Genomic DNA, 25,861 nt, shown 5'->3' with positions numbered 1-25,861 from the left:
ACCGACAGGTCTGCCATACGGCCAAGCCATTTACCTATAAACATGCCAAAAATTAGCCAGATGTAAAGAGGGTAAGTGCCCTAAAATCCGTTTTGAAATGACCCTCTGTTTTTCCCGTAAAATACAAAGATTATATAGGGAAATACGACTGGTCAGTTTTGACCCATTTCCCGATTTTTCCCGGACATGGCGAGTTTTTTGTGACACCCCAAGACGTTCTCCTACCACCTCACAAAATATCAAGGGGGGTCGTCGGAGGAATTTTTTTTTCGTAATATAGCCTATATAAGGCGCCGGTCAGTCGAGGTCAGTTTTGACCCCCTCTCCGTAGACTTTTCGGCCAACCGTCACCGGCCCTCGTGTTCTATCGCCCCAAGGCACCATCGTGCCAAATTTGACGCGCCTGCGGCGCCGGGAAGTGCCCTATCGGGCACCCGACAACTTTGCTTTATATATATAGATATATATATATATATATATATATATATATATATATATAACACGCTATCATTCGTGTATTTTTTTTTTTGAGACGTTTGCCTTGTTTTCTAGAATAGTGGTTATTAAATGTAAACAATGTCGGCACTTTATTTCTTGGATATTAGTTGTTGGAGCGCTAGTTTGTCAACACTACCACCAATTCGAGACAGCTTTGTTGTTGGAGCGCTAGTTTGTCAACACTACCACCGATACGAGCCAGCTTAGTTGTTGAGGCGCTATCTATTCCCTTCTTGTAAGACTCAGAGCTGGAGGGGAGGTCTGAGAAAGGAACTTAAAAGGGACAACAAAGCACCGATGTGCTTTTATCCATCAGTACCAAATTTGGGATGGTCTCAAAAAGCCGTCTTAATATCTAGCGGCCTCTCGCGCAATTGATGTTTTTTTCAAAAGAATTTTGCCGACAACAGCGTGTGTTTGATTGTAGGAAAAAGAATATACAAGAGCGTGGGATGGTGTCTATAGAATAAAGATACTCCAACCGCAGCTACAGTATTCTTTTTTCAAAACAACCATCAGGTCAAAAATGCAAGAAAATTAATTTTAACTTAAAAAAAATGATTATGGGCGGCTGAGGGCCCCCTAAACGGCGTGGGCCCCCCCCCCGCATTGCGGGGTCTGGCGGCACTGTAGTTCCGCCTCTGGATCTATTAATTTATTTTCAAAACTAAAAAAAATATACTGTAAAAGTAAAATCAAAAGCAGTTTTAAAGCAAAAAAAAAAAACAATAAGAATAGGTGGAGTAGAGCAGAGGCGTCGCGAGGCGTAGGCGGGGGGTGCGACCCCAACGGGTAACACCATTTAGAGGGTGATACCAAGGAAAAAAAATTGCAAAATATATAGATGAAAATCGTTTCTGCTAGTAAATTAATGCTTAATTAGAGTGAAAAGTCTGTTAATTACAACTGACAAATGCCGACAAGGGTGGGGGAGGTGACACCATGACGTGAACCTACCAACTACAGAGAAAACCACTGCTACAAACACCTGTATTAACTACCTACTACAGATAAAAATCGCAACTGTTAACTTTACACACTATAAAGCTATCACGCAAAATTTACAGAGGAAAAGATGTTCAGTTGAATATTTTCAGTTACTGATAATTAAAATTAAATTCAATCAACGACCAGTGTGGGGGTGTCACCGTATCTATTAATTTACTATGCAAACGTTGCTTAATAGGCATATATATACATATATATATACATACATATATATATATATATATATATATATATATATATATATATATATATATATATATATATATATATATATATATATTTATATATATATATATCCTATATTTTTTATTGGGGGGTGGGTGACACCATGAGGTTCCGCACCCGGTGACACCCGATCTAGCGACGCCACTGTTGTAAAATATCTTACAGTTATTCGTTAGCTCAGTGTCTCCTATTTGATATTACAATTTACGAAGTTGTTCCATTATCTGTTGTGTTAGGTTTTATTTGTTTAGTGGAAAGTCCAGATGACCCCTATTAAACGACAAAATACATGGGAAAATTACACACAATCTTTTTTAAAAAATCCTTCTCTCCTGCCTGCTGTTAAACTAATCCCTGCAATTAAAATTTTAAAAGCTACTTTTGCCCACAATTTCCGTCCAAGAAAACTGCCACAGACTTGATAAACGCAATTATCTGGGGCAACGCCATCTTGGAAATGCTGAACTGGGGCGCCCTGGCAACTGTTGTAATGGCGAGCCTCAAGTCTGGCGTGTATAAAAAACTAGCTACTACCAAAATAGATTAAAATTGAGTGGTACAAATAAAAAAATGATAGGCCTTCATGTATAACACTCCAAAATTCAGATCTATTGGTGGTATTTACTATATATATATATATATATATATATATATATATATATATATATATATATATATATATATATATATATATATATATATATATATATATAATATATATATATATATATATATATATATATATATATATATATATATATATATATATATATATATATATATATATATATATATATATATATATATATATATATATATATATATATATATATATATATATATATATATATATAATATATATATATATATCTATATATATATATATATATATATAAATATATATATATATATATATATATATATATATATATATATATATATATGTAAATGTAAATGTAAATATAAATATAAATATAAATATAAATATATATATATATATATATATATATATATATATATATATATATATATATATATATATATATATATATATATATATATATATATATATATATATATATATATATATATATATATACATGTACCGGCACAGGAAATCTGAACCAATGGAAATAAATAATTCCTGAAGGAAATGAGAACACCGATATAAAAAAGATAGATCGTTGGCGGGTGATTTCCGTTGAATCCTTTAAGACACAGACACTGAAAAAACAAACTTGCACAACAAACTGAGTTGAGGTCATCGGTCGTGATGTGCCTAAATCAGACCCGACGGGTCGTGACAATCGGATTGGACACTTGACCGGGGCTACACGACGGGGATGATCGATAACTCGGCTGCCCCCGAGATCAAACCATTTGTATTGATAGGCCACGTCAATTTTACGATGACGTGATTTGTTTTTTTCAATCGCCTAGATCAGGGGTCTCCAAACTTTTCAGTCCGAGGGCCGCATTAACTATAAAATTTCAGTTCGGGGGCCAGTTTCTTCCATGCATGTCTTTGATTTTTCTGGGCAAAGTTCCTCAGCCATCTGCAACAAACGTTTTTTCCGTGGACAGAAAGATCTCCGCGGGCCGGATGAGAGGACATCGCGGGCCGCATCCGGCCCGCGGGCCGTAGTTTGGAGACCCCTGGCCTAGATGAAACGACAAAGGGAAATAATTACGATCTTTGCTACGCAAAGGGAGGTAAGGTGCTGGTTTCACGAAGAAAATAGGAAAAGTTTTGTTTCGATGATAGCATTTTTTAATCTTAGCAACGTATTAAGGTACTAAAGCTGAATACATGGCGCTAATAAATGTCCAATGGAAAAGTGTTGTTTTAATATTAATCTATGTTTGCTTTTACTTTTATTTAAGGATTATGCAGATTTTTGAACCTAATAAAAATTAACAAAAAGATAACTGTAAAAATAAAAACATCATGATTTTGTTTTAGTGAAGATATTAATCGACTCCTAACTTTAATCTGAACTTTTCGTTACTCCTAAATAATCCTCTAAAACAATTTGAAAAAATACGACCAGTACTATTATTCCTAACACCATAAATCAACCTGGATTCCATACTTTCATACCCTATTGTCTATTCCAGTGGTCTCCAAACTTTTCAGCCCGAGGGCCGCATTAATTATCAAATATCAGTTCGGGTGCCAGAGTTTCTTTAAGGCATCTCTTCAGGGTCGTTGCGCCCCCCCCCCCCCCCGAAGAACGTCTGGCCAAATTTGCTTCTTCTGCCTTTAAATCCAAGTCAGAAAACCCCTACTGAAACTGCAGCTGGAGGTCTTAAATGATCTCGTATGTAAATGACGTGGGGAAAAGACCTTGCACTGTCAAGTTGTTAGCCTGTACTTGTTCCAAAAATATGACAAGTGTGTATCTAAAGGCCTTTCTATACCTACTCTTCATCAGACAATAATGGCTGTGACTTGCCTTTACTATAAGGAAGTCACCTATTTCTTTTCTTAGATACTCTGCTCAGAATTTTTTCGCAAAATTAGCAATCTTGCTGATGTTAAATATAATAAATCTTGCGATTTTGTGTTTGTCTCTGAACTATCTGTGGTTTGATATCCTCTCCGGTAACAGAGTCATACATTATATGAAGGGTAGAGAAGCCAGCTCTTGTGTTATGTTTAGGTCTTCATCCACACCTCTAATGAAAAAAAGAAGTTGAGAGGTGGAACAAGTGTCCAGCGAATCATCCATTGCAATTGAAAAATAGTGAAACTTGCTTGAATTTTTCGCTATTTGAGTCGCAATATTTTTACCAATGTCTGCAATACGGCGAGTAATTGTATCTGCACACAAAGCTATATTTTAAAATAGTTTTGAATTTTCTGTGCAAAGCTCCTCATCCACCTCCAACAAACATTTATTCAGTGGACAAAAAGATCGTCGCGGGCCGGATAAAATGATTTCGCGGGCCGCATCCTGGTCTATTCTATGTTTTAAAAAATACGCCTTTTTACTTTCTCGTAGACTATATACGAAGTATAGAGGAAGTCCTGTAATCGTGCTAAAAAATCTGATATTTTTGCAGAACTCGACGTTTTACACCTCTCTGAGTTGGAAAAACATAGTTTTGCAATCTTGTCCGTATGTCTGTGTGTGTGTGTGTTTGTGTGTGTGTGTCTGTAAACACGATAACTCGAGTACCGTTACAGCTAGGTTGATGAAATTTCATATATACGTATAATATCAAAATCGTAGATCAGTATAAACTTTTAAGCGATTTCCGAAAACCGGAAGTGGAACTTTTTCTACTTTGAATTTTTTAAAAAGCCTATAACTGGAGTACTATTTCAGATTGATAAATGAAATTTCACATGTACGTAAAATATCTAATTCTCTACCTTCTTTCAAATTTTGAGTAATTTCCGTTTTCTCAAAAAACGAATTTAAATTTATAAAGTACTATTAATATTCCGCACTATTATGCACATTTTATTTGGCGTTCACTTGGTGTGCAATTCTTTTTTCTACGAGATTTTATTCTATTTTAAAAAGTGTATTTAAAATGGATTAAAAGTCATGTCTATATCCCGAGTTCTCATCCCCTATTGTTTTATATAAGAATATTCGAGAAATTTTAGGGTAGATCACTCCCGGTTTATTCTTAAACTATACGAGTAAACTACCCTTTGTTCAGCATTTACTACATTTATCGAGAGTTATCACCCATTTATTCTGTCTATTCTACTTTTTATCTAGTTGTTGCCCCTAGTTTCAGTTTGTTCTACTTTTACCTAGAGTTATGGCCCATCGTTTCCCTTTATCCTTGATCTATTCTATTTCCCTCTTATATAAAATCACACAGAGATTGGATAACCAAATAGCTTCAGACGCTGTTGGATTGTTATCTGATCTTCAATTGAGCCCCCTGCCCCAGCCACATCCCTACCCCCACACCCCTACCTCTACCCCTACATCTACCCCCACACCCCAACTTCTTACCCCCACACCCCTACTCCACTTCCTATCAGTGAAGCATCCATCACTAATAGCCCCCGACTTGTCCAGTCCCCCAACACACTAGATGTAAATCTTCTAACAAATTAGTTGCGTCCCTTGAATGGACTGTTTCTATTGGACTCGGTTGTCTCCCATCGTATCCTAATGTCTTGTCGCCCCTGATGCTGGTGTTTAATTCACATCGTAGACGCTCGATACTGTGGATGTGTGTCTAGGATTGTCTAGAGTTAGGACGACCATAGTATCCAGGATTGTCTAGAGTTAGGGGGACCATAGTATCCAGGATTGTCTGGAGTTAGGGGGACCATAGTATCCAGGATTGTCTAGAGTCTGACCATAGTATCCAGGATTGTCTAGAGTCTGACCATAGTATATATGATTGTCTGGAGTCTGACCATAGTATCAAGGATTGTCTAGAGTTAGGTGGACCATAGTATCCAGGATTGTCTAGAGTCTGACCATAGTATCCAGGATTGTCTAGAGTCTGACCATAGTATATATGATTGTCTGGAGTCTGACCATAGTATCCAAGATTTTTGGAGTGAGGGGGACCATAGTATCCATGATTGTTTAAGGACGACCATAGTATCCAGGATTGTTTGGGGTTATGATGACCACAGTATCCAGGATTGTCTAGAGTTTGCTGATTATGGTATCCATAATTGTTTGGTGTGAGTGAGCAATGTATCCATGATTATTTGGATCGATATTGAAAATTGCATCACTGATTGTTTGAAAGTACGGCGACTGTTATATCCATGATTATTCGAAAGTATAGTGCCCAGTATATCCATGATTTTTTTGAAAATCTCTATGTAAAAAAACGTACACAAACGTTTCATGCAACTATTGCATAATTTAAAAAGAATAATTACGTTCAAAATTAGAAAAGAAGAATGTAATGAGTTGATTATTCTTTGGTTTTATTGAAACTAGTCAAAAGTGTACTGAAAAATTCAAAATATAAAAACGTAATCGATCAAAAAGATACGCGTGTAAACAGTAATCAGTGATAATGGCAATGAGTCATACCGACCATTGTATTCAACACCTTGGTACTGATGACACTGAGAGTGTGTGTGAGAGTGGCCTTCCCTTGAAAGTTGTTCGCTAGTAGGTCAAAGTGTGTGAACGAGGCAGTGTGTGAAGCTATGGGGTGTAGTGTCAACAGCGTGTACCTACTCGTCAGTTTTTCTTCTTGTCATGTGTTCTTGCGATTAATGATAATTATACGCCCTTGATACAGATTCTCGTTGTGGATTTTGTATATTTTCAATTGTTACACCTGGCCCAAACTAGCCCAAAAATACCTAAGAAGCCGAGTGTGACAGAACCTTTCGCTAAAAACTGGTAATTCCTACTACTGTCCACCACACGATACACCATCACAAAGTTAGAACAGGGCAGGGGCGTAGCGAGGGAGGGGGGGGGGGGGGGGGCGGGGGTGCGGATCGCACCGGGTGACAACATTTAGGGGGGTGACACCAAGGCAAAAAATAGCAAAATATATAGAGAAAAACTTGACGGGGTGGTGCAAATCGAAAAGTTGAGGTGGGAGGGGGTGCAAATCGAAAGTTTGAGGGGGGATGGGTGCAAATCGAAAACTTGAAAGTTAGTCCCCGGGAAGGGTCGCTACGCCTCTGGGGGGTGATACCATTAAGTGCCGCACCGGGTGACACCCGACCTCGCTACACCACTGGAACAGGGAACTACAAACTACATCACAAACTGGGAACTACAAACTACATCACAAACTGGGAACTACAAACTACATCACAAACTGGGAACTACAAACTACATCACAAACTGGGAACTACAAACTACATCACAAACTGGGAACTACAAACTACATCGCAAACTGGGAACTACAAACTACATCACAAACTGGGAGCTACACACTACATCACAATCTGGGAACTACACACTACATCACAAACTGGGAACTACAAACTACATCACAAACTGGGAACTACAAACTACATCACAAACTGGGAACTACAAACTACATCACAAACTGGGAACTACAAACTACATCACAAACTGGGAACTACAAACTACATCACAAACTGGGAACTACAAACTACATCACAAACTGGGAACTACAAACTACATCACAAACTGGGAACTACAAACTACATCACAAACTGGGAACTACAAACTACATCACAAACTGGGAACTACACACTACATCACAAACTGGGAACTACACACTACATCACAAACTGGGAACTACAAACTACATCACAAACTGGGAACTACAAACTACATCACAAACTGGGAACGGACCCAGTACCAACATTACCCATGAGAACGGGGATCTACGAACTATACCAGAGAATGGAAACTGGGATGTAGGAACTACATCTCACAATCAGAACGAACTGTGTCCGACCTATGTACCATTCGCTCCTCAACGATGTAGACGTTAGTGGCTCAACTGTTGACGTAGACGGGCATGATGTTGGATTAGTTGTGAACGCGATGACTGGACGTCGGGTCTAGTGGTCTCAATCTTTCATTTCTCAGGGGCTTCAGAGATCAGAGGGGGTGGGGGAGGGGATCTTCTGGGGATTAGAGTCAAGAGCAATCTGTTTATTGGCCAGATAATTAGGTCATGGTCAATTTGTTTTCGTTGGGGTAGGGGGTGTACAAGTACGTTCTAGTTCTCTGCTTTCTATTTTGCATGCCAACTCATTAATTGCATGTAATACATTGCATTGTTACAATGGGCCTATACTTACCTTATATGTCAGGGCATAAATCCTATATCCCTTTTTTAAAATGGTGTAGTTTACATACCATTTCTATTGCAAAAAATAATCTACCTCCACATATCCTTTATAACCGGGCATGATCTACCTCCACATATCCTCTATAACAGGGCATGATCTACCTCCACATATAACAGGGCGTGATCTATCTCCACATATCCTCTATAGCAGGGCATGATCTACCTACACATATCCTCTGTAACAGGGCATGATCTACCTCCACATATCCTATATAACAGGGCATGATCTACCTCCACATATCCTCTATAACAGGGCATGATCTACCTCCACATATCCTCTATAACAGGGCATGATCTACCTACACATATCCTCTATAACAGGGCATGATCTACCTCCACATATCCTCTATAACAGGGCATGATCTACCTCCACATATCCTCTATAACAGGGCATGATCTACCTCCACATATCCTCTATAACAGGGCATGATCTACCTCCACATATCTTCTATAACAGGGCATGATCTACCTCCACATATCCTCTATAACAGGGCATGATCTACCTCCACATATAACAGGGCATGATCTACCTCCACATATCCTCTATAACAGGGCATGATCTACCTCCACATATCCTCTATAACAGGGCATGATCTACCTTCACATATCCTCTCTTGCAGGGCATGATCTACCTCCACATATCCTCTATAACAGGGCATGATCTACCTCCACATATCCTCTATAACAGGGCATGATCTACCTCCACATATCCTATATAACAGGGCATGATCTACCTCCACATATCCACTATAACAGGGCATGATCTACCTCCACATATCCTCTATAACAGGGCATGATCTACCTCCACATATCCTATATAACAGGGCATGATCTACCTCCACATATCCTCTATAACAGGGCATGATCTACCTCCACATATCCTCTATAACAGGGCATGATCTACCTTCACATATCCTCTCTTGCAGGGCATGATCTACCTCCACATATCCTCTATAACAGGGCATGATCTACCTCCACATATAAAAGGGCATGATCCTCTATTGCAGGGCATGATCTCCCTCCACATATCCTCTATAACAGGGCATGATCTACCTCCACATATAACAGGGCATGATCTACCTCCACATACCCTATATAGCAGGGCATGATCTACCTCCACATATCCTCTATAACAGGGCATGATCTACCTCCACATATAACAGGGCATGATCTCCCTCCACATATCCTCTATAACAGGGCATGATCTACCTCCACATATAACAGGGCATGATCTACCTCCACATACCCTTTATAGCAGGGCATGATCTACCTCCACATATCCTCTCTTGCAGGGCATGATCTACCTCCATATATCCTCTGTAACAGGGCATGATCTACCTCCACATACCCTTTATAGCAGGGCATGATCTACCTCCACATATCCTCTCTTGCAGGGCATGATCTACCTCCATATATCCTCTGTAACAGGGCATGATCTACCTCCACATATAACAGGGCATGATCTACCTCCACATACCCTCTATAGCAGGGCATGATCTACCTCCACATATCCTCTATAGCAGGGCATGATCTACCTCCATATATCCTCTGTAACAGGACATGATCTACCTCCATATATCCTCTGTAACAGGGCATGATCTACCTCCACATATCCTCTATAACAGGGCATGATCTACCTCCACATATCCTCTATAACAGGGCATGATCTACCTCCACATATCCTCTATAACAGGGCATGATCTACCTCCACATATAACAGGGCATGATCTACCTCCACATATCCTCTATAGCAGGGCATGATCTACCTCCACATATCCTCTATAACAGGGCATGATCTACCTCCACATATCCTCTATAACAGGGCATGATCTACCTCCACATATCCTCTATAACAGGGCATGATCTTCTCTTACAGGGCATGATCTACCTTCACGCCTCAGAGCTCATCTCCCACGGTAAACTGAAGTCATCTAACTGTGTCGTAGACAGCCGCTGGGTGCTGAAGATCACGGACTACGGGCTGCACGAGTTCATGGCGGGGGAGGTGCAGCCCCTGGGGGAGTACGCCCTATACAGAAGTAAGTCTATTCGCCTTTAGGTAGGTCAATTCGCCTTTAGGTAGGTCAATTCGCCTTTAGGTAGGTCAATTCGCCTTTAGGTAGGTCAATTCGCCTTTAAGTAGGTCAATTCGCCTTATATAGAGTTAAGTCAATTCGCCTTATATAGAGGTAGGTAACTTCGCCTTTAGGTAGGTCAATTCGCCTTATATAGAGGTTGGTCAATTCACCTGTTATACAAGTAAGTCATTTCGCCGCATAAAAATTCAAATCATTTTGTCTTATTCAGAAGTAAGTCAGTTCGCCTTATACAGAAGTAAGTCAGTTCGCCTTATACAGAAGTAAGTCAGTTCGCGGGTATAGAATTACTTTCCATCATATAACTTTTGTTTCTTTTAATTTAGATAGAAATTAAAAATGCACGAAGACTTTCAGTACAGATAATGAATTTTTTTTTTCTAATTATCACATATTTATAATATCTGGAATTTATAAAATAACCCTAGTTCAAAGTTGTACGAAGTAAGTTTATATGTACTCCTTATTTGCACTGATCAAAGAGAGATAACCAATATTTGAAACGTTCAGACTGATTTATCTTTCTGTCTATGGGTTAAATCGTAGCAATGCGGTACATGTATTACTATTAAACAACCTTTAAACACGCACATGCAACTGCAGTTTCTGAATCACTAAGATTTGCTGCATTACATATTATCGGATCAAACAAGCACTGCGAAAACCATGTAAAAAAAATACATGATTAGGATATATATTGTAGAAAATATATAATTATCGTTACTACTTGACCCAGCATTATTTCTGTTTAGAAATATACTTAAAAATTATGTTTAATAATTGAAAAAAAGATACTGAAAATAATGTTAGGTATCTTAAGATAGCCCTCGGCACGCTGTAGGTAAAGTTAACACTGACATGAATATGAGCGAGAACGGCGTGGCTGAGCAGTAAAACTTGGATCCCTGAGTTAGGACGTCCCTGAGTCCACCCAGCCCTGATGGTTACCACACTAACCCCAAGTACACCGAAGTCAATAAAACAGATAAACTCTACTTCATCTGCCCTATGTGTCTAGAGCACGAAAGGGAAAATGTTATGATGATCAATCTGAACCTTAGTGTACATTCAATCCTTTCTACGAATGTGTGTGGTTTATTTGTACCCCCCCCCCCACCTTGCACAATCGAAGATTTCTATAGTAGATGCGTGCAACGTTACATACCCCCCCCCCCCCACACACACCTTTATTCCAGTTATTATGACGCTATGCTAACATTCCCTTCCGTTGTATTAGGCAACCTATTGTTCAGCTAACATTCCCTCCCTTTGTATTAGACAACCTATTGTTCAGCTAACATTCCCTCCCTTTGTATTAGACAACCTATTGTTAAGCTAACATTCCCTCCCTTTGTATTAGACAACCTATTGTTCAGCTAACATTCCCTCCCTTTGTATAAGACAAGCTATTGTTCAGCTAACATTCCCTCCCTTTGTATTAGACTACCTATTGTTAAGCTACAAATTCCCTCCCTTTGTATTAGACAAGCTATTGTTAAGCTAACATTCCCTCCCTTTGCTACTGACACATAGAGCACGGGTTCCCAACCTGGGGGTCGCGACCCCCTTGGGGGTCGCGGAGGTCTTTCTGGGGGGTCGCCAACTGGTATACTAAACCTTAGTAATTTGAAACAAAACATAAATATTTAGAAGAATTTTTGAAATTCGACTTCATTAACATCACTGGAAATGTAATAGAGAAGAAACAAAGCGCACTGTACAAAGTTGTTCTCAGTCACGAATCTATGAAATCTTCAAAACTAAAGCGTCATTTGAGACGAGTCATTCGGAACACACCAAAGAATATATGGAGTTCTTTCGTCAATAAGAATCTAGTTGCAAACGCCAGAGACTTGATAGAGACTTGATTTTCAACAGCATTAGTGCAAGCATCAAATGAAGTCGCGATAGACAATGCCAAGCAAAAAAAAAAAAAAAAAAACAATAGGAGAAAATTGCATCAAACGCTGCATGTACGTAAATGTTAAATAACACATTTGTATTGAAATTAAACTTTCACCATTGTCTGCTTTTCAAGTTGATAAATCAACAGACGTGAGTTCGAGTTCGCAGTTGCTGGTCAGTGTCTATATCCATGCGGATGATAGCAAAGATAAAAGAGTTGCTCTTTTGTAAAGATAGCATGGAGAAAATAAAATATCTTTTTCGAAACTGGATGATTAAAATGGGTTAGAACGGCTGTGGGGTTTGTACGGATGGTGCGCCATCTATGTTTAGCTCAAAATCGGGCTTTCAGAAAACAGAAAAGATTTAGCTCCCTAACCACTGCCCTAACCAATCGACATCAAGAGTCCATTGCTAGTATAAGTCGTAAATTATATAAAATCTGGAGCCTTCAAAGAACTAAGCAAAAACATTAATATAGATCACGAGGTTCTGCTCTTCTACACTACAGTACGCTGGCTGTCAAACGAAATGTTGTTAATTGTGTTTTTGAATTGAAATCTGAAATCAAATTGTTCTTGGAAGTGCAAAGGAAACAAGACATTTTGGTATACTTAAAACATAGAATGATTGGAGAGAGTATCATACCAAGCAGATATGTTCGAACATTAAGATAAGCTTAACCTGAAGTTTCAGGGAAAATGAACGAATATTATAACTTTCCATGATAATCTCGGGGCATTTTTATCAAAGCTGCAAAATCGGTAAAGAAAACAAATCTTGGAAAAACAGTTATCAAGAGTAGTTCATATTGAAAGTCTACGAGAATATCTTATTTTAGTGCTTATTAATTTCCATACTAATTTCGGCTTTTTTAATTCTATGGGGGTCGCGGGTCACTTACTTTTTATAAAAGGGGGTCGCCACTCGAACAAGGTTGGGAACCACTGACATAGAGCCTATACTAACATTTACTCTCTCTATACCAGATATGTTGTGGAAGGCACCTGAGTTGATCCGGAACAAACACGCCCCAGCCCGGGGCACGCCCGAGGGGGACGTCTATTCCTTTGGAATTATTCTGTTTGAGATCCACTCGAGGAACGGGCCCTACGGAGCTTGTGAGCTCACGCCTAAAGGTCAGCTGGTGTATTTAGCTCTCGCTTAAGCTCCCATAGTGTCTAGTGGCCAAGTTGAGAATTAGCTATTTTGTTGTATGCTCTATAAAAGTATCATATTTGATTTGTGACAATGACTAAGGCCGAACATTTAGATGTAATAAATTATTTGATTTGAAGGTCTGAGCATTTCTTATTATGGTTTGTATCTTTTGTTGGAGTTCTTATCCATACGTTTTTATGACTAACACGACCGACTATGATAGCCAAAACCTGATATTTTTACACTTAAATTGACTTTCAAGTACATGATGAATTGTAGCTATAACTGTGAACTAATTACTCGGCTTATTCTTTTTCTAAACCCTTTTCATATTGAACATACTATTAATCTACGCTATGACTTTACCTCTGCATGATTATTTTAGTAAACATATCTGACTTAAAACTAAATGTTTAGCCCGTGATTAGAATGTGACTAGTAAAGCGCATTCTTTATTTTCAGCCATTGTAAACGCATTCATACTATATCATATTTATCCTACCTATGGATACTATGTTTAAACTATTTTCTTTATGTACGTCTCTAGCTTAATCTTAACGCATGCAGATCTGTCTAAATTAACATAATCCTATGAATAATCTTTTAAAATTGTTTGCATAATTTATGTGGATCAGAAATCGTTGAGAGGGTTATCACCAGGGATGAAAACGGTCACCCCTTCAGGCCCCGCCTCTCTGAGATTAGCTCCACCCCCAAGTTCATCACTGACGTCATCAAAGAATGCTGGGACGAGGACCCGCCCAAGAGGCCGGACTTTAAGACACTGCGGACCAAGCTGAAACCGATGCAGAAAGGAATGTACGTGGGCCACGGTGATTCTATAGCTGGTACTTCCGTTCTACGGTAGGGCTATACTGCAACGTGTCGGGGTATAGCGATGGTAGGGACGGCGTGGTGGAATTGTAGAGCATACGACTGCTAAGCCGAAAGTCTTGAGTGCGAATCCGTGAATACAACCAGCTCTGATAGGTACCTGACTAACGTTAAGGAAAGTAGACGCGGCTGGGCATAGTGGTGACCACACTATCCCTACATGTCTAGGTCACAGAAACTGATGAACTCTATTTGACTTGCCCCATAGACAGTCGAGTTTGAAAGGGAACTTTTCGAATCGCTGATTGGTGAAATCACTTTTCATTCTAGATCTAGCGCCCCTGAACGTAACATGCCCAATTTATACCCGACAAATATAGCCCAAACCCTGCTTACTTTATCCAACTAAACATACCTCGATGTAAAAATTCTAAGACATACACCCACCCACCCTTTTGTACATATTTGAGAACAAATTGAGCCAGTGATAGAGTGGGTATTAAGTTTTATACAATCAGCGATTTCAGCAAAACAACTTGGATACCGCCCTATCGTAGAACTTATAAGTAAGTTTATCTTGTAAAATTAAATTATTGGTTTTACTGTTTCTTTCGTTCGATACCGGTTTGAAGTTTGTATTTGTTTACATCAAATCTTTATCACCCATAGGACTATTCATTTATACACTGTACTTAGGCATACAATCATAGCACCGTTAAAACATAGAATAGTCAGCTACTACTAGCTATCTCAGTATTTAGAAGATGAACTTGATTAGTTATTGAAGTCAAATGCTCTTGTTGTACATACAGTAAATTCTGTCATTACCAACTATTTATACCATTGAACTCATGCAATGTCAATATGACTTTTTATAATCATCCTGAGAATAGAAGGCTATTGGATTCAGAAAATTTTAGTCCACGCCCCCCCCCCCCCCGAAAATTTCAAGTGCCCCTCCCCCACCTCCCCACCCCGGAGAAAAAAAGACTGGAAGAAACACTGATTGGATTTAAAATCACATAATGCCAATGTTACCCCCCGTCAAACGTGTATCATAGTGACCCCATATGGCCCTCGAGCTTATATACAATGTCAACATGACCGCAGAAAGTTCATGACCTCAACGTATTTCCATTGAGATCCCATGAAGTCCTTGACCTGATATATTAATATCATTCTGACCCCATGCGGTCATTGACCTGATATATTATATCACTGTGACCCCCAGGAAGTCCTTGACCTGATATACAATGTAATAATGACCCCATGCGGTCATTGACCTAATATATGTCACTGTGACCCCAGGAAGTCATTGACCTGATATATAATGTCACTGTGACCCCATGAAATCCTTGACCTGATATCTAATGTCACTGTGACCCCAAGGAAGTCCTTGACCTAATATCTAATGTCACTGTGACCCCAGGAAGTCCAGCATCTTCGACAACATGATGGCCATCATGGAGAAGTACGCCAGCAACCTGGAGAGTTTGGTCCAGTCCCGGACAGACGAGCTCATCGAGGAGAAGAAAAAAACGGAGGAGTTGCTACAGGACATGTTGCCGGGGTACGAAACACCGGGTGTAATTAATTATACCCAATGTTGTCTTAATTGTTAATTAAACGTCAATATTGAGCTAGTTAACAAATCCAAAAGACTATGTCATAATATTTTCCCATGTAATTTCAAAATAGTCTGATTGCTAAAAATGTCATCCGGCAATACCCATCACCCCCATACACAGACTGCCTTAAAAAGCATTAGTATTGAAACCCCAACACAGTTTATATACTTCAATGAATTACCAAACGTTCAATAATTCTCAAACTATATAGAACAAAAAATGTGTGAACTGTTCACCGGTTTCCAACATAACATTAGCAACTTATTCACCATGATATATATAACATAACATTAGCGACATGTTCACCATGATGGAAATAACATAAGCGACATATTTACCATCATACAACATAACATTAGTGAGATATCCAACTTGATACATTACATATGACATATTATGATACATTATAACAATCACAACTTATTCACCATGATACAACATAACATTAGTGGCATATTCACCATGAAGGGACATAGCCTTCAGCTAACCGTTCACCACAATACAACTTAACATTCCAGGACCGTGGCGGAGCAGTTGATGCACGGCAAACAGGTGGAGGCCGAGAGCTTTGACCTAGTGACCATATTCTTTAGTGACATCTGTGGCTTCACGACCCTCAGCTCGGAGAGTACGCCCATGCAGGTCAGTATAACTCTAACCCATGACCCTGACCCATGCAGGTCTGTCTAACCCTGACCCATGCAGGTCTGTCTAACCCTGACCCATGCAGGTCATTGTAACCCTGACCCATGCAGGTCATTGTAACCCTGACCCATGCAGGTCATTGTAACCCTGACCCATGAAGGTCTGTCTAACCCTGACCCATGCAGGTCAGTCTAACCCTGACCCATGAGGTCAGTCTAACCTTGACCCATGCAGGTCAGTCTAACCCTGACCCATGAGGTCAGTCTAACCTTGACCCATGCAGGTCAGTCTAACCCTGACCCATGCAGGTCAGTCTAACCTTGACCCATGCAGGTCAGTCTAACCCTGACCCATGCAGGTCAGTAGAACCCTGACTCATGCAGGTCAGTCTAACCTTGACCCATGCAGGTCAGTCTAACCTTGACCCATGCAGGTCAGTCTAACCTTGACCTATGCAGGTCAGTCTAAACTTGACTCATGCAGGTCAGTGTAACTCTGACCCATGCAGGTCAGTATAACCCTGACCCGTGCAGGTCAGTCTAAACTTGACTCATGCAGGTCAGTATAACCCTGACCGATGCAGGTCTGTCTAACCCTGACCCATGCAGGTCATTGTAACCCTGACCCATGCAGGTCAGTATAACCCTGACCCATGAGGTCAGTCTAACCTTGACCCATGCAGGTCAGTCTAACCCTGACCCATGCAGGTCAGTAGAACCCTGACTCATGCAGGTCAGTCTAACCTTGACCCATGCAGGTCAGTCTAACCTTGACCCATGCAGGTCAGTCTAACCTTGACCTATGCAGGTCAGTCTAAACTTGACTCATGCAGGTCAGTGTAACTCTGACCCATGCAGGTCAGTATAACCCTGACCCGTGCAGGTCAGTCTAAACTTGACTCATGCAGGTCAGTATAACCCTGACCGATGCAGGTCAGTCTAACCTTCACCCATACAGGTCAGTCTAACCCTGACCCATGCAGGTCAGTCTAACCTTCACCCATACAGGTCAGTCTAACCCTGACCCATGCAGGTCAGTCTAACCCTGACCCATGCAGGTCTGTTTAACCCTAACCCAAAAATTTTTGAATAACCCTAACCCATGAAGGTATGTCTAGTTTACCCCTAACCCATATATGTTTGTTTAACCCTAGTTTAACCCTAACCCACGTGTGTGTACAAATTGTCTACGTGTGTTTCAGATTGTGGACATGTTGAATGTATTGTACACACTGTTTGACTCCATCATCGAGTACTACGATGTGTACAAGGTAGAGACCATCGGTGACGCGTACATGGTGGTCAGTGGTCTGCCCAAGAGGAACGGCAACAGACATGCCGGAGAGATTGCCTCTATGGCCCTACACCTGCTCCAGGTAACACGGTCTTTATACGATCATCTGATTGGTTAAAAGTGATATACGATCATCTGATTGGGTTAAATGAGATATACGATCATTTGATTGGGTTAAAAGAGATATACAATTATGTGATTGGTTAAAAGTGATATACGATCATCTGATTTGTCAAAAGAGATATCCGATCATCTGATTGGCTTAAAGGACTATACTATCATTCTGAACTTAACTTTGATACATTTACATTGCATGTTTTATTATTTTATTCTTTAAAAAAACTTAATAATAAAAGCATTTAACAGCACAATGATTTCTTTATTTAAATTAACTTTATATTTGTACGGCAGTCATAATTTGACTCAGTTTTACATAAAAACCCGAATAATGTATTCCTTTGAATATTAATTTAATTAACAAACTATTGAAATTGTAATAATCAAAAGAAAATTAGGTTTAATAAAATAGAGTTTCTAATTTAAACGTAGTGTGTTTCTTCATGTTTAGTTCTATATTTGGTCCTGTACTAGTTAATATTGAGTCCTGCTCTTAACGTATTCCACCTTGGTGTTTCAGGAACTGAAGGTGTTTAACTTATTCCACTTTGGTGTTTCAGGAACTGAAGGTGTTTAACTTATTCCACTTTGGTGTTTCAGGAACTGAAGGTGTTTAACTTATTCCACTTTGGTGTTTCAGGAACTAAAGGTGTTTAACTTATTCCACCTTGGTGTTTCAGGAACTGAAGGTGTTTAACTTATTCCACCTTGGTGTTTCAGGAACTGAAGGTGTTTAACTTATTCCACCTTGGTGTTTCAGGAACTAAAGGTGTTTAACTTATTTTACCTTGGTGTTTCAGGAACTGAAGGTGTTTAAAATCCCCCACAGACCCAGCGACCAGATCAAGTTGAGGATAGGGATCCACTCCGGCCCTGTCGTGGCGGGGGTGGTGGGGCGGAAGATGCCCCGGTACTGTTTGTTCGGGGACACGGTCAATGTGGCGTCTAGGATGGAGAGTAACAGTCAGGGTAAGCCGCGCAGCTTTGATTTACTGTAAAATAGATATCACAGCTAGGGTAGGCCGCGCAGCTTTGATTTACTGTAAAATAGATATCACAGCTAGGGTAGGCCGCGCAGCTTTGATTTACTGTAAAATAGATATCACAGCTAGGGTAGGCCGCGCAGCTTTGATTTACTGTAAAATAGATATCACAGCTAGGGTAGGCCGCGCAGCTTTGATTTACTGTAAAATAGATATCACAGCTAGGGTAGGCCGCGCAGCTTTGATTTACTGTAAATTGCATTAAGAAGTTTAAAACAGACACGTCATGTTGTTAGGTAATACCCCAGTTATAGTTAATTAATGTTGTTGCTTTTTAATCAATTAATTTAATATTATCTATTAAAGTAGAGTTGACGGGTTTTAATGCAACCACAGGAACCGAACTCAAGGCATTTTTGCATTTTCTGCTTGGTATTTAAGAAACTTGTGAATATGTTGTCATTTTTTGTAAAACGTGTGTGAACCAGCAAACATTGTGATAGTTCTGTCATTATTTAAAAAAAAATGCATTAGGCACTAAATAACTCATCAAACTTAAAAGAAAAAATTAATGTTGTTAGTAAAAAACTCCATCGTTACATCACTATAGCCCCCCCCCCTACTCCATGTGGGTTGATAGTCTAAAAATGCTTACATTTTGTATAGTAATTTTTTAAACACATGTTTATGCTTCTGTTTTCAGCGTTAAAAATTCACATTTCTGAGCCTACTATGAACCTGCTAGTTCAGATTGGTGGGTTTGAACTACAAGAAAGGGGAAATATCGACATAAAGGTGAGATGGGTTTCTAGGGTAGTTACATCAGCATTTCACAGCTGTGTTCATTTTAAATACAAGTAACCCATGCGTTCTCACATTTATACGTTCTTTTGCAATAAGGCTGGTAAGTAGGTCACCAACCAGTTCAATGGTTTTATTGAGCCGTAAAACTGGATGTTAACCTACTTACCAGCCCTATACTATGGCCTATCTATACATTGAAGAGAGTTCATATTTTTCTATGCTAAAATGTTGCTCAGTTGAAAACACAAAGGATACATTTTACTTACCTTTTTTATAGATTAAGAAGACACACTGTTATTGATAACGAAAAAAACAATTACATTAAAGTTCATGGGGGGTCGGCGTGGTCGAGTCGGTAAAGCTCATAGTTGTTAAACCAAAAAGGCTATGGAAGCGAATCCAAAAAGAAAAGCAGGCTGAATTCAGAGTGAACGGCCTATATGGCGCATAACCAGTTGACAGGTATACCTAATTGTGTTGGGTGGGGGATACCTTCCAACACGAAAATTAAGAACGAAGAAAAAGAAAGAAGAAAATTCATGGAATTGTAATTTTAAAATATATTATTTCGTATTAACAATACTTAAATATAGAATTTTCAATTTTGAAAACAAATACTTCATGTGTGATTTTTCTAGAAATCCTATGTGGTAAAGTAGTTATAATTTTAAAATATTTATATTGTCATAATTAACTATTAAATTAGAATATTGAATCTTATTTCTTGAATTAATAACCCCCCCCCCCCCCCATGGTTGCAGGGTAAGGGCGTGATGAAGACATACTGGCTGACTGGCGAGGACACAAGCAGACGTATGCAGCGTGTCCAGAGAGGCATGGCCCGGATGGAGAGGACTGGCTCCACCAGGAGACGGACTAAGCTGGACAAGCCCCTCACCCCCAAGTATTGCGGCTACAAGAAGTCCGACAGCTCACCCCAGCACCAGACCATTTCCTCCAGCTTCAGCGGCGGCAACTGTAATTTTTCCCTGGAGTCTCCGGCGAACTTCAGACACAACAACTACCTACATCCGTACCCTTACTCTTTGCTGGTTGGCCCTACAAGCGAGGATCTGATTCGTAGATCGTCGTCTAGACGGAGGAGGTTGAAGTTCGCTATCGGGGGTGAGGAGTGCGAGAGAGATATTTCCGTGAGCGTCGAAGAGCAGGATTTGGAGCCGTTGGAATTTACGGCTGATTCTTTACCGACGATTATTCGGTCAAAAACAGACCAGGATTGTACGTCTGCTAGTGAAGGGGAGATAAGCGGGAACAAAAGCGAGCGGTCTGGCAGCGTGTTAAGTAACCTGTCCGTTAAAGATAACGATGACGTGTTTTTACCGGACGGGAAATACCCCGCGATGGAGAGCTCCACCGTGACGTTGTCAAACGGTGACGAAAGAGTGAAGGAAACCAGTAGTATATCGTCCACACAATCGTTACCCTCACGGAGAATTAAAGCCCCCATTGTCCGCATAGAATCCTTCGACTTTGAGAGAATCTCATCCCCCGTCAAACGATACTCACGAACCGACTCCGCATCCGCCCCTCACATTAACACCCCTACCTCGAAACACCCCCAACATTTTAACACCAGTCAAGTCTCTGACTCCAGTCACATCCCTGACTCCAAACATGACTTTATTAATTCTAACGATGTTACCAACACGTGTCATAATCAGAAAAAAAGAGACAGTGATTCTGAAAATTTGGAAGACAATTCCAGAATTCCACAGCAAAACGACACCCCGAAAAATATAAAAGTCCTCAACGGAATCGCAGCGAATTTCGCCAGCCCCAGTTTAGCCAACCACAGGGTTTCACCTTTCATTGAACAACCCGACCCGTTCTGCATAGACTCCTCAGACGACGATCAAACAGACTTCTGCTTGGCCAATCAGGAAGCGTTGCCCTTCATGGACTCCGTGTATGACGACACGACCTGCAGTATCGAGGTAGAGACGTCGCCCTACAGAACCCGGCACAAGAAACACCCCAAGGGGTCTAACTCTTCGGACGGTTCTCAACACGCTAAACACGAACTCATGCCGTTGCTTTCAACAAAGGAAAACGATAAAAAATCTGGATTTGTTGTAACTTGTGATGAAGAGGAACAGGTTTAATTTATATTTAAAGTAATTTTATAAGTGTTATTTTACATAAGGAACAATGCATATTTCCCAAATTTGAAAAAAAAATTTTAATAGAAATAAAACTCTATATTATTCTAATTGTATGTTATATAGACATAATATTACAAATATAAAAAGCTTAATAATCTAATTGACTTCGTTTGCAATTACGGCAGTTAAAATGCATATTTACTGATTTTTAAAATAATTATTAATTTAATAACCTTCAGCTAAATTTATATAAAACTAAAAGTAACTGTGTTGATAATCTATGCAGTTTGTTTTATGTTTATTTTTATTTATTTTTGCTTTTCACATTACAATGATGAAATGATTTTTTTTTAAAAAATTAGCCTTGAAAAATCAACACTTCTGTAAAATAAATAAAAACATTAGTTGTATTGTCATTCTGACTGGTGTGGTCCAAATTAATAACTAATGCTCTCAGAAAAACATTAAGTTTGTATAGTTCTGAAATATATATGGTTAGAAAAGTGTTTTGTACTTAAATTAATTTCAAAATTTGATTTATTTAATCTTTAATTTATAACGTTTGAAAGTAACTTTTAATATAGTCCAAAATGAAATATTAAAATAAGATATAAAAAGAATTTATTTTAAAGATACGAAATATTAAAATATTAAAACCCTTAGTAATGTAAACAATACATTCTCCTAGGCAAAATGAATGTATGTAAATACAAAGACTAAGAGAAGCTGTAATTCCTCGTGTGCAATTATAATTCATCAATGTTGTATTTACTCACAAATAAACCTCTTATTCCGACCAAATTTATGTACTATGTGTATCACCACGTCTTTTTCCATATATATATATATATATATATATATATATATATATATATATATATATATATATATTTATATATATATATATATATATATATATATATAAACATACACTGTGTTTCCTAAATGCCTTTAATGTAATTAACTCTTTGACAGCTTTGGATTCATAATGTAATTCCCAAAATATTTATTTTACAACATTACTTAATTGGAAAAAGTAAAATTTTATATAATTTAATAAAACGAAGACAGATTTTGGTCGGATATTTATTACCTTTTTACTGCATAAATTTCATTTTTTAAAGCATTTATTTTGAAAGAAATATTTACATTCAGATAAACAAAAGCCTCTAGTAATGATTTTCTCCGAAATTGACCGAAATTTTCTTATTTTCATCACTGCTGTTTAGGTTGTGATTTAACAGTTGATTGCTAATTGCTGAATATAATGAATTACACTTTTTTTTCTCTCTCCTGAACTATGTGATATTAATCCTACAAATGTAATATTTTTAATTACCATTATTAAAAAATTGCACGAATGATTATGCTGTATAATCTTACGCTTTTAACGTAACCATAAGTTAACCCATACTTAAGACCGCAAGAAAAGATAAAAGATATCCTGATGTTCACAGATTTATAAAATGTGTTTTTACAAGGTGAGGTTGTATATAGTGCGGTGTTGAGGTACCTTTTATATGAGTAAGTGGTGTTAGCTAAATAATGTATAGGTTAGGGTACTCACTGATACTATCTAGGCACGCCAGTTATATAATGAGGATATTAGAGGACTCACTAATTACATCTAAGAACGCCACTTACATATATAATCTAGAGGTTAGAGTACTCACTGATTATAGGAACGCTAAATAATTAATGTAGAGGTTAGGGTACCCACATTATAAATCTTCGAAAGCCAGTTAAGAATACGAAGTTTTGGGTACCCCCAGAATAAATATTTGAAAGCCATCTAAAGAATGTGAAGAATAGGGTACCACTTCTTATGTCAAGGGGTATAAATAATATTAAATTAATTGATTAAAAAGCAACAACATTAATTAACCATAATTGGGGTACTACCTAACAACATGACGTTTCTGTTTTAAACTTCTTAAAATAACATAAATAAGCCTTCGTTCAATAGCAATCCTTTGAAAAAAAAGTTTCTTGCAACCATTTTTCAGGAAAGTGCTCAAAGAGTTTGTGATTCAGAAAAAAATAACTTATTCAATTTTCTTTCTATGTCGTAAATTTTCTGCTCAATTACCATGTGATACTGGGGTGAAGGATTTTGTATGATGTACAAATATGTTCAATATTATGTAAATAACTGATTCCTGATTTCCTTTCACAATAAACTAATTTGTCATTCCAAAGAGTTAGTTTGTTGATGTTTTGTCTTTCTAACAACATATGATTAATCAATTGTCTGATGTTAAGTTAATCATTAAAAAATAGCCTAAAATGTGTTGCGATTCAATGCTGTGAAAAAAATAATGTTTTTGTTACATTACGTTAATCTGATTAGGTGGGACGGAGTGGCCTGGCGTAGAGCGCTAGACTGCTAACCCGAAAGTCTCGAGTTCGAAGTAAAGAGACAGTCCCTGAGTCCACCCAAATCTGATGGGTACCTAACTTACGTTAAGTACAGTAAGGGCGGCTGGGCATAGCTCTGACCACACAATCCCTTCAAATGCTGGTGTCACAGGGAAAGGTGAACTCTACTTCACTTGCCGCATTAGCCGTCAGGTTTGGAAAGGCAACTTTACAAATCTAAGTTGACAATAGCTTTCAATGGCGTCTACCGTTAGAATATACAATATATATATATATATATATATATATATATATATATATATATATATATATATATATATATATATATATATATATATATAATTCTCTTCATGGAGACCATGAGGGAGACGTAGACGCACGCCGTACTCCCACGCTCTCCAGGCATATCTCAACCAGCCTCGGGAAGAGGGCTTTACCCTGTTAGGGTTAAGGTTAGGGTTAGGTCTAGGGCCAGAGCCAGGGACAGGGCCAGGGTTAGGGTTAGGGTTAGGGTTAGGGTTAGGGTTAGGGTTAGGGTTAGGGCTAGGGCTAGGGCTAGGGTTAGGGTTAGGGTTAGGGTTAGGTCTAGGGTTAGGGTTAGGGTTAGGGTTAGGGTTAGGGTTAGGGTTAGGGTTAGGGTTAGGGTTAGGGCTAGGGCTAGGGCTAGGGTTAGGGTTAGGGTTAGGGTTAGGGTTAGGGTTAGGGTTAGGGTTAGGGTTAGGGTTAGGGTTAGGGTTAGGGTTAGGTCTAGGGTTAGGGTTAGGGTTAGGGTTAGGGTTAGGTCTAGGGTTAGGGTTAGGGTTAGGGTTAGGGTTAGGGTTACTGTTAGGGTTAGGGTTAGGGTTAGGGTTAGGGTTAGGTTAGGGTTAGGGTTAGGGTTAGGGTTAGGGTTAGGGTTAGGGTAAGGGTTAGGGTTAGGGTTAGGGTTAGGGTTAGGGTTAGGGTTAGGGTTAGGGTTAGGGTTAGGGTTAGGTCTAGGGTTAGATTTAGGGTTAGAGTTAGGGTTAGGGTTAGGGTTAGGGTTAGGGTTAGGGTTTGGGTTTCGGTTTGGGTTTGGGATAGGGTTAGGTTTTTGGTTTTGGTTAGGGTTAGTGTTAGGGTTAGGGTTAGGGTTAGGGTTATTGTTATGGTTATGGTTATGGTTATGGTTATGGTTATGGTTATGGTTATGGTTATGGTTATGGTTATGGTTATGGTTATGGTTATGGTTATGGTTATGGTTATGGTTATGGTTATGGTTATGGTTATGGTTATGGTTATGGTTATGGTTATGGTTATGGTTATGGTTATGGTTATGGTTATGGTTATGGTTATGGTTATGGTTATGGTTATGGTTATGGTTATGGTTATGGTTATGGTTATGGTTATGGTTA

The 25,861-nt window shown here is 38.8% G+C and overlaps 1 protein-coding gene across 1 annotated transcript in view; it reads left to right on the top strand.

The window, feature by feature from the left end:
- The window catches only part of LOC131957137 (speract receptor), a 137,019-nt gene extending 114,910 nt beyond the window's left edge, over positions 1-22,109 (top strand). The window contains exons 14-22 of the mRNA XM_059321853.1: positions 10,397-10,559; positions 13,511-13,660; positions 14,318-14,501; positions 15,946-16,086; positions 16,663-16,786; positions 17,991-18,164; positions 19,000-19,168; positions 19,886-19,977; positions 20,748-22,109. Of these exons, the coding sequence (XP_059177836.1) occupies positions 10,397-10,559; positions 13,511-13,660; positions 14,318-14,501; positions 15,946-16,086; positions 16,663-16,786; positions 17,991-18,164; positions 19,000-19,168; positions 19,886-19,977; positions 20,748-22,109 (2,559 nt within the window). The remainder of the gene's footprint in view (positions 1-10,396; positions 10,560-13,510; positions 13,661-14,317; positions 14,502-15,945; positions 16,087-16,662; positions 16,787-17,990; positions 18,165-18,999; positions 19,169-19,885; positions 19,978-20,747) is intronic.
- Positions 22,110-25,861: the final 3,752 nt, after the last annotated feature.

The sequence above is a fragment of the Physella acuta genome, unplaced genomic scaffold (assembly GCF_028476545.2).
Source record: "Physella acuta isolate Inbredline_101_S28 unplaced genomic scaffold, ASM2847654v3 ptg001212l, whole genome shotgun sequence".
Taxonomy (NCBI): Eukaryota; Metazoa; Mollusca; class Gastropoda; family Physidae; genus Physella; species Physella acuta.
Note: the sequence above shows the minus strand (reverse complement) of the source record. Positions and strands in the feature narration are given on the sequence as shown.